Here is a 9,301-nt window from a genome sequence, read left to right on the forward strand (position 1 = left end):
ACATTGACAATTCTTGTCAGTTTCTCTGTGTGCTTCCAGGAGAGGCTGTGGAAGTTCATCTGCAATGATAAAAATAGGGCTTCTTTAGCAGAAGCGTCCCTAAGGAGTCATTTGAAGATGTAAGACTTGCCAGTTCAAATCCAACCCACACTGTTATCGTCTGACAAATACTCTACAGCCTATAGGAAATGACAAGTTTTCACACCATAGAAAGCCACTACATCTGTTATTAACTGACATTCTTACAGGGAGAAAACAATTGTCTGGTACAAGAAGACAACTCCCCCTCTGTCCCTGGAGAGGAAAGAGGTGTCCTCCTGAGCAATTTTGAGGCCTGGTCTACACTCCGAGGTTAGGTCAAATTTAGCCATGTTATGTCAATTTTATACAACCAACCCCGTTCCACCGACCTAAAGGGCCCTTAAAATCGACCTCTGTACTCCTCCCCGACGAGGGGAGTAGCGCTAAAATTGACCTTCCTGGGTCTAATTTGGGGTAGTGAGGACACAGCGCAGTGCAATTCAATTGTATTGGCCTCTGGGAGCTATCCCAGAGTGCTCCAATGTGACCGCTCTGGACAGCACTTTCAACTCCGATGCACTTGCCAGGTACACAGGAAAAGCACCGTGAACTTCTGAATTTCATTTCCTGTTTGGTCAGCGTGGCGAGCTCAGCAGCACAGGTGACCATGCAGTCCCAGAATCGCAAACGAGCTCCAGCATAGAGCAAACAGGAGACACTGGATCTGATTGCAGTATGGGGAGAAGAATCTGTGCAGGCAGAACTCTAATCCAGCAGAAGTGCTGATATTATATTATATATATATATATATGCCAAAATTGCACAGAGCATGGTGGACAGAGGCTACACCACGTGCACTCAGCACTGCCACGTGAAAATTAAGGAGCTCAGGCAAGCCTACCAAAAGACAAAGAAGGTAAACAGTTGCTCCGGGTCAGAGCCCCAAACATGCTGCTTCTATGATTAGCTGCATGCCATTCTAGGGGGGGGACCCTACCAGTACCCCAACACTCTCCGTGGACACCTGCAAGATGGCAGCCTCAAGCAACACAGATGAGGATTTTGTGGATGAGGAAAAGGAGGAGAATGCACAGCAGGCAAGTGGAGAATCCGTTCTGCCCAGCAGCCAGGACCTTTTCCTCACCCTGGAGCCAATATTGCTCCCGGACCCTGAAGGCGGAGAAGGCACCTCTGGTGAGTGCACATTTGTAACAACACTACAGAGATTAAAAGCAATTGTGTTTAATGTTTGATTTGCCCTGAGCAATTGGGATGCATTCGCGGCCAGTACAGCTACTGGAAAAATCTGTTAACGTGTCTGGGGATGGAGCGGGAATCCTCCAGGGACATCTCCCTGAAGCTCTCCTGGAGGTTCTCTGAAAGCCTTTGCAGAAGGTTTCTGGGGAGGGCTGCCTTATTTCATCCTCCAAAGTAGGACACTTTACCACGCCAAGCCAGTAGCAAGTGGTCTGAAATCACTGCAGCACAAAACATGGCAGCGAATGGTCCTGGGTTTTGGTCGCATGCATGCAACATTCGGTCTTTATCTTTCTGTGTCAGTCTCAGGAGAGTGATATCATTCATGGTCACCTGGTTGAAATAGGGGAAGTTTTGTAAGGGAACAGTAATCCCCTCTGTTTGCTGATCCCTGACACATTAGACACTGGGCATGCTAGGCTGTTTGCGCTTGGCTAAAAGGGATCATCCCGGAGAACAGCCACGCGGAGGGAAGGGGGAGGGGTGTGCTGCACATCCACCCCAAAACCGCTGCCACTCCTTTTAAAGGGCAACCGCAGCCCCTCCTTTTAAACGGCAAACACAACCGGCATTGGTTGCTATGGGAAAGGAGGGTGCTGCAGTTTGAAACTATTCTCACATGTCATGAACGCGGAAGAAGCCAACCCCATGTACCCTCTGGCTTACCATGGCTGCCTGCAAACCGAATTCTGTCGCCTAGCCGTGTCTGATGTGTCACCATACCGGCAGGCACTCAACATAAAAGACAAAAACACATGTGCTGTCTGCTGTGAATTGCTTGATTCACTGTGAAAGAGTCTCCCTTTTGTTCTCAGAAATGTATCTTCTGTAAAGTCTACTCTCCCTTTTTTCCTCCCCTGCAGCTGCAAATGCTTCTATGCTCCCCGCATCAACTCCGTCCCTGAGGTTATCGCAGATTAGAAGGCGGAAAAAAACACACGCGCAATGACATGTTTTCAGAGCTCATGCAATCCTCCCACACTGATTGGGCACAGCTGAACGCATGGAGGCATTTGGTGGCAGAGGCCAGGAAAGCATACAGTGAGCGTGATCGGAACACGCAGGAGGAGATGCTGAGGCTAATGGGGGAGCAAACGGACATGATGAGGTGTCTGGTGGAGCTGCAGGAAAGGCAACTAGAGTACAGACTATCGCTGCATCCATTGTATAACCACCTACCCTCCTTGCCAAGTTCCATATCCTCCTCACCCAGATGCCCAATAACGTGGGGGGGGGGGGGAAGGGGGAGGGAGGGAAGAAGCTCCGGGCACCCTACCACTCAACTCCAGGGGATGGCTCAAGCAACAGAAGGCTGTCATTCAAAACCCTAACGCTAATCCTAACCCTTCCCCCTCCTCCCCCACCCCATCCATTATCAAACCCTTTGTACACTCGGGCTTCCTTTTACTAATCAGCGTTGTCAGTGATCTCAAGTATTTTTTAATAAATAAAGAATGAATGGATGGATTCAGAACAATAAGGACTTTATTTTCTGTGCCAGCTGTGGTCAAAAGGGGGAGGGGGACTGGCTTACAGGGAAGTACATTCACCAAACAGTGCAGCTTTGCATCAAGGACAAATGCACACAACTGTCACACTGTAGCTGGTCAGTCATTAAACTGTTTTTCAAAGCCTCTCTGATGCGCAGTGTGCTCTTCTAATTGCCCTGGTGTCTGGCTGTTCAAAATTGACCACCAGGTGATCTGCCTCAACCTTCCATCCTGCCATAAACGTCTCCCCCTTACTCTCACAGATATTCTGGTGCACAAAGGAAGCAGCAATAACAATGGGAATATTGCTTTCGCGGAGGTCTGACCTACTCAGCAAGCTGCGTCAGCGCCCCTTTAAACATCCAAAGGCACATTCTACCACCATTCTGCACTTGCTCAGCCTACAGTTGAACTGCTCCTTACTGCTGTCCAGGCTGCCTGTGTATGGCTTCATAAGCCATGGGAGCAAGGGGTAGGCTGGGTCCCCAAGGATAACTATTGGCATTTCAACATCCCCAACGGTAATTTTCTGGTCTGGGAAGAAAGTTCCTTCTTGCAGCTTTCCTTAGCAAAAGGGTACTGATTGCCCTGGCTACTTGGATCACAGCAGCCCCCACCGTAGACTTGCCCACTCCGAATTGATTACCAACTGACAGGTAGCAGTCAGGCATTGCAAGCTTCCACAGGGCTATCGCCACTTGCTTCTCAACTGTCGGGGCAGATCTCATCTTGGTATTCTTGAGCTTCAGAGCGGGGGAAAGCAACTCACAAAGTTCCATGAAAGTGGCCTTACGCATGTGAAAGTTTCGCAACCACTGGGAATCATCCCATACCTGTAACACTATGCGGTCCCACCAGTTTGTGCTTGTTTGCCAGGCCCAGAATCGGCGTTCCACTGTATCAACATGCCCCAATGTCGCCATGCTATCCCAATTGCCACATCCCGTGCTTTCAGGAACGTCTGTGTCCATGTCCTCCTCACAATCTTCCTTGTGCTGGCAGCTCCAAGCTAGGCTCTGCACATACTGCAGGATAATGCGCGAGGTATTTACAATCCTCACAAAAGCAGTGTGCAGCTGAGCGGGCTCCATGCTTGCCGTGCTATGGCATCTGCACGGATAACCCAGGAAAAAAGGCACTAAATGATTATTTGCCATTGCTTTCAAGGAGGGAGGGAGGGAGGGAGGAAGGAAGGAGACTGACGACGTGTACCCAAAATCACCCGCGACAATGTTTTTGCCCCATCAGGCATTGGGAGCTTAACCCAGAATTCCAATGGGCAGCAAGGACTGTGGGATAGCTACCCACAGTTCACCACTCCATGAGTTGATGCTAGCCACGGTATTGAGAATGCATTCCGCCAACCTAATGCGCTTAGTGGGGACACGCACGATCAACTGTATAAAATCGGTTACTAAAGATCGACGTCTATAAAATCAACCTAATATTGTAGTGTAGACATGTCCTGAGATACACAGTTGAGGGAAGTTTGCATTGCTATGGTCTATTACAGGGGTAGGCAACCTATGGCACACGTGCCAAAGGCGGCACGCGAGCTGATTTTCAGTGGCACTCACACTGCCCGGGTCCTGGCCACCGGTCTGGGGGGCTCTGCATTTTAATTTAATTTTAAATGAAGCTTCTTAAACATATTAAAAACCTTATTTACTTTACATACAACAATAGTTTAGTTATTTATTATAGACTTATAGAAAGAGACCTTATAAAAAGTTTAAAATGTATTACTGGCACACGAAACCTTAAATTAGAGTGAATAAATGAAGACTCGGCACACCACTTCTGAAAGGTTGCCGACCCCTGGTCTATTATCTCTAACTCTTCTGGGGATTGAGGATTTCATTATCCAGGGCCATTAATGACATTTTACAAATGATAAAAACACACAAGGCCAAACTCACCCCAGCATAATTGCATTGGAGTCAATGGAGTTACAGCAGACCCATGACTCTTTCTAAAATACTTGTAAAAAGGTTGTGATTTTTTTAAATGGAGGGTAACATCAGCTTCCTATTATCCATTGTCCAATTTAGAAGTCCATCGGATCATTAGAAAACACAGCAATATAATGAGTTAGGCTCATGAGGGTTAAATATCAACCACAAAGAAAAAACAGTGTTTATAAACTATTATGAGCTAGAAAATTGAAATATTGAAGAAACAGATGGAAAAGAAAGAGAAAGCCACAATAAAATTCCTTTAGCCTACACATCTTCTTGAACAATTTTCAACTACTAGAGAGGCCCAATAAACCATATAAGATTTGAAGGCTTTGTTTATCATTGTCACAGACAGAATTTGGTCAGTCATTCTAGGAGCTGTTAGATTTGTTAGATTTAAACTACACCAGCCAGTATAACTCAAGCTCTGCAAAAGCCAATTCACTGGTTGCTCAGTAGCAAGTGCAAAATAAATGAGTTACAAACAACTCTTTTTGCCCCCACTTACTGAAAAACTCTCGTTTTGGGCTCAAGTTTTCCATGCTTGATCTTAGCTGAAACATGATGTATTTAAGAACATATGGAGAGAATCGATTCAATTGTTTTTTAGTTAAATTAGGCCAGGGTGTGGGTATTGAATATTAACTTTCCTTATTCTTAAAGGTGACTCACAAACAGGAAACAAAAATGGGTTTATGCCCGCTCTGTTCAGGGTGGGCATAAAGGCCTGAAAAGTGGCCTTTTTTAACTGGGGGAGTTACTATTTCTTAGAAATCAGTAATATCAAGTCTTCTCTTCCCTTTTCTGAAGGTCTTCTTGGAGGACCAGAGAACACAAAGCTTTCTCAGACCTTAACTGAAGGGGCAGAAGAGTTGAATTTTTAACAGAGATTTTTTTCTTTCTAACTGTTTGTCAAGTATTTGAGTTAAACAGGAGAGGGCATTAAAAAAAAAAAAGCCAAGCGTTTTAAGTAGTGTCTTTCCTCTCTCAATCGCTCAGACTGAGGAGGGTCGCCGATAGCCTTAATTATAATATACCACCTTGGGGGAAGCTAAGATTTTGCCACCGATATTTTTCGTAAAAGTCACAGACAGGTCACGGGCAAAAAAGAAAAATTCACAGAAGCCATGACCTGTCCGTGACTTTTATGAAAAATATCTGTGACAAAATGGGGGTCTGTGGGTCCCCACACCACCTGAAGCTGGCAGTGACCAGGAGCTCAGGGGTACCCTGTGGCAGCCGGGAGCTGCGGGGTACCCCGCTGCCTGCCCCGCTGCCTGCAGCAGCTTGGAGCTCTGGGGGCCACCAGAGGCAGTGGGGGTCCCCCGCTGCTCCCTGCCCCTCTGGCAGCAGGGAACCCTGCAGCTCCTGACCACCGCAGGCTGAAGTCATAGAAGTCACTGGAAGTCACGGATTCTGTGACTAAATCATAGCCTTAATTATAATTGCCTCTGAGAATAAGAAAAGCACTCAAACTAGAGAGATAGTGTGCTAGGAGTACCTAGAAAGAGCAAGCAGCAGAGTGGCCATCACATCAGCAACCTCACTTGAGTATTGGGAGGAAGCTTCAAGTGTAATTAGACACCTTCTAGCTGTGGACTAATTGGAGGCCCAAATCAAGTCTGGAGACAACAACCTGACAGGATTCTCAGCACCCACCCCTTCCAGTAGTTGAGGGGTGGAGACTTCTCATCAGAGCAATGCCTCTGGATTTATTTGATGGACCCCTCCAAATCCTCCCTCATGTACTTTGCATCATTCTCCAGATAGCAAGTGCCTGGATACTGTACATTCTTAGGACTCCAGTTTAGTGACATATTTTGCCTAGGAACAAGTTATTTATACTACATTAGTGCCCACAGGCCCAACTCAGGATCAGGGCCCCATCATGTTGTGAAGGCACTCAAGACATCTCACAGCCTATGGTTGGTCTCTATTACTGCCCTCCCCCCACCCCCTTGGTACTTCATCCTGCTTCTATTTTGAACTGCATTATGCAGACTGCTAGCACCACATAGCTATAATGCCAACTTACAATGGCAAATCACTAGGTCTGCTATGCTCTTTGCAAAATTTGATCTCTGGAATTTGCTGTCTGCCAGTTAGTCATTTGCATTTTCATATCAAAGACAGCACTCCTAGAGCAGGCTAAAGTAGTGATGTTGCTGGGGGTGATAAAGGGGATACAAGGCCAAAGTTTATCCTTTAGTGTCCCCAAAAGATTTCAAGTCATCCAAAAACCTCACCGTAACTTAAGAGTTATTTGTTCACAGCTTTCTGCTTACCTATTGTACACAGAGTACCCGCAAGCCATTCTTTTTTAGGGGCTAGAAGGGAGTGGGAAGTACCTAATTTACCAACATAATAGGGGGTGACCCAGAGCCAACTTTGTTATTTTGTAATATAATCAGAGCAATTATTTTTGACCCCACCCCCAATTCCTTTGCTCAAGGATGTGTTGTACCATATTCCGGTAGAGGTTGGGAGTCACAAGATAATTGCATTGAGGAACCTTCTGTGCGAAGACATGACTTCCCCTCTTCTATATTATAGCGCAGCACCCTGGAACCTCCCACAACAAGACACGACTGCATCCCATCTGCTGTATCACAGCACAGCGCCAAGGAATCTCCTGCACTGACACACAAGTTCTTTATATTCATACAGTTTCTCTCCCAACACATCTTTTGGGTAAGACATTACACTTTGATGCTAGATTAACAATGGATTCCTAGAGGGCCTCCCTGTAGTCTTCCAGTGCCTGTTCAATGCAGGCATATGAAAAACAGCACCATTTACGAATAGGGCTTCCTAACCAAAACAGATGCAGGTGGCCGTGAGTAGATCCAAGGACATTCAAACTGAAACCCCACATGTTCCATCTTTGGCTACAAACACATTCATCTCGCAAGAGAAACTCTGGAGGATCTGTACAATATTTAGCTAGTAAGTGCCCACCACTGGTAGACAGGAAAATCGGGGGGAAGGGGGGCACCAGAAAGTGGATTCAGTGTGAAGCACTTTTCTCTGATTTACCAATAAGCCAGAGCCTCCAGCAGGATGCAATGGGCCATTTGGGGTGCCGGAAGTACTATGTTTTAGATGGGATCAAGCCCATTTTTGTTCATTCAAGTTCACATAAAGCTTTTCACAAGGGTGTGCTAGCCCTGGCATCCTGATCACATTCCAGCTTGGGTAGCTACATTTTGCCTCCCTCAATTCCCCCTGCAGTCATATTGTCACGGTATTCATCTTCAAGGCCTGTCCCAAACCACTGTAGCCTTGGTGAGCTGCGCACTGCCCACCTGGGGCCGCTCTCCACCCCAGGAGCGGGGGTTTCTGGGCCAGCCACGGGCTCTCTCGCGCGCTAGCGGGTGCGTTGGACTGAAAGGCACGGGGCACATCCCCTGTCCCTGGGATGTTTGGGAGCCCCAGGCCAGCAGCTCGCAGCAGGCGCAGGACGCCCCGTTGACGGACACTGCGGATGCGGTTACCTCACAGTTGAACTCCATCTCGGCGTCCATGGTAATAATCCGCACAGTGAAGGTTTTCGGCTGTTTTCTCTTCAGGGAGCTGAAGCTCATCCGAGACGCTATGGCACCGGCCATGGTGAGGCGCTGGGGGCAAGGTCTGGGAAGGCCCAAAGCCCGTAGGGGGCCGGGGCCGGGTGCAGTACAAGACCCTAGCAGGTCAGCCAACCCCCCCGCCTTGCAGCGGGGGGCAGCGCAAGGCAAGCGGGGGGCAGGGACGTTGCATCAGCCTGACTCCGGGCCCACAGCTCACCCCAGCACTCCTGCCTTGAGAGCTGGGCGGCCGGCGGCGGCGTCAGGGAGACTGGCGAGACCTAGCCTAGGGGCCGGGGTGGGGGTTGGCGAGACCTAGCCCGGGGGAGGTCGGGGCCCTGGCCCGCAGCGCGGGGCGACCTCCACAGCTCCGGGGGCCGGACGCTCCCGGCCGGGCCCGGGGGGCGGGGCTGCTCTCAGGGGCGGGGGTCCGCAAGAAGCAGAGCCGGGCAGGAACCAGCGCTACCTGCCTCACAAAGCTCCGCTCGCCTCAGCCAGCGCAGCCTAACCGCACCGCTCTCCGCCATTGGCCCAGTAGCCCGCCAGGGGCGGGACACCGCCCTTCCTCCCGCCTCCTGGAGGGGCATCTCAGCCAATAGGACGTTCCTCCCGCCTAGACTTCGGAGTTATCTACAATTTGACTGGCTATTGGCGCTGCCATTCGGTAGCCTTTGGTTCCCATACGGTCCCGCCTTCCCAGCAGGGTTGGTTGAGAGACTGCTGAGCAAGGCAGGCCCCTGGCGGGAAGGCGAAGCACGGGCTCTGGCTCCCCCTAGCGGTAGCCCTAACCCTGCTCAGCCTCACGCCCGGGGGTCCCCTCTGAGACAGCGAACCGGGAGGAAACTTCACAGCAGCACACATGGGCAGGGCAGGGGTGCTGAAACAATTCTTATAGTGGGGGGTGTTGATCATGGAAACCGTGTATTTGGTGTTTGTTATTACTACTTCAAGTTAGGGGGTGCAACAGCATCCCTAGTTCCAGCACCACTATACATGGGATGAGGGGGGGCTC

At 49.2% G+C, this 9,301-nt stretch overlaps 1 protein-coding gene across 2 annotated transcripts in view; it reads right to left on the reverse strand.

The window, feature by feature from the left end:
* The window catches only part of NF2 (NF2, moesin-ezrin-radixin like (MERLIN) tumor suppressor), a 94,241-nt gene extending 85,907 nt beyond the window's left edge, over positions 1-8,334 (reverse strand). For both annotated transcript variants that reach the window (XM_065417846.1, XM_065417847.1), the window contains exon 1: positions 8,221-8,334. In XM_065417846.1, coding sequence (XP_065273918.1) covers positions 8,221-8,334 — 114 coding nt within the window. The remainder of the gene's footprint in view (positions 1-8,220) is intronic.
* Positions 8,335-9,301: the final 967 nt, after the last annotated feature.

Source organism: Emys orbicularis, chromosome 16 (genome assembly GCF_028017835.1).
Source record: "Emys orbicularis isolate rEmyOrb1 chromosome 16, rEmyOrb1.hap1, whole genome shotgun sequence".
NCBI classification, from domain to species: domain Eukaryota; kingdom Metazoa; phylum Chordata; order Testudines; family Emydidae; genus Emys; species Emys orbicularis.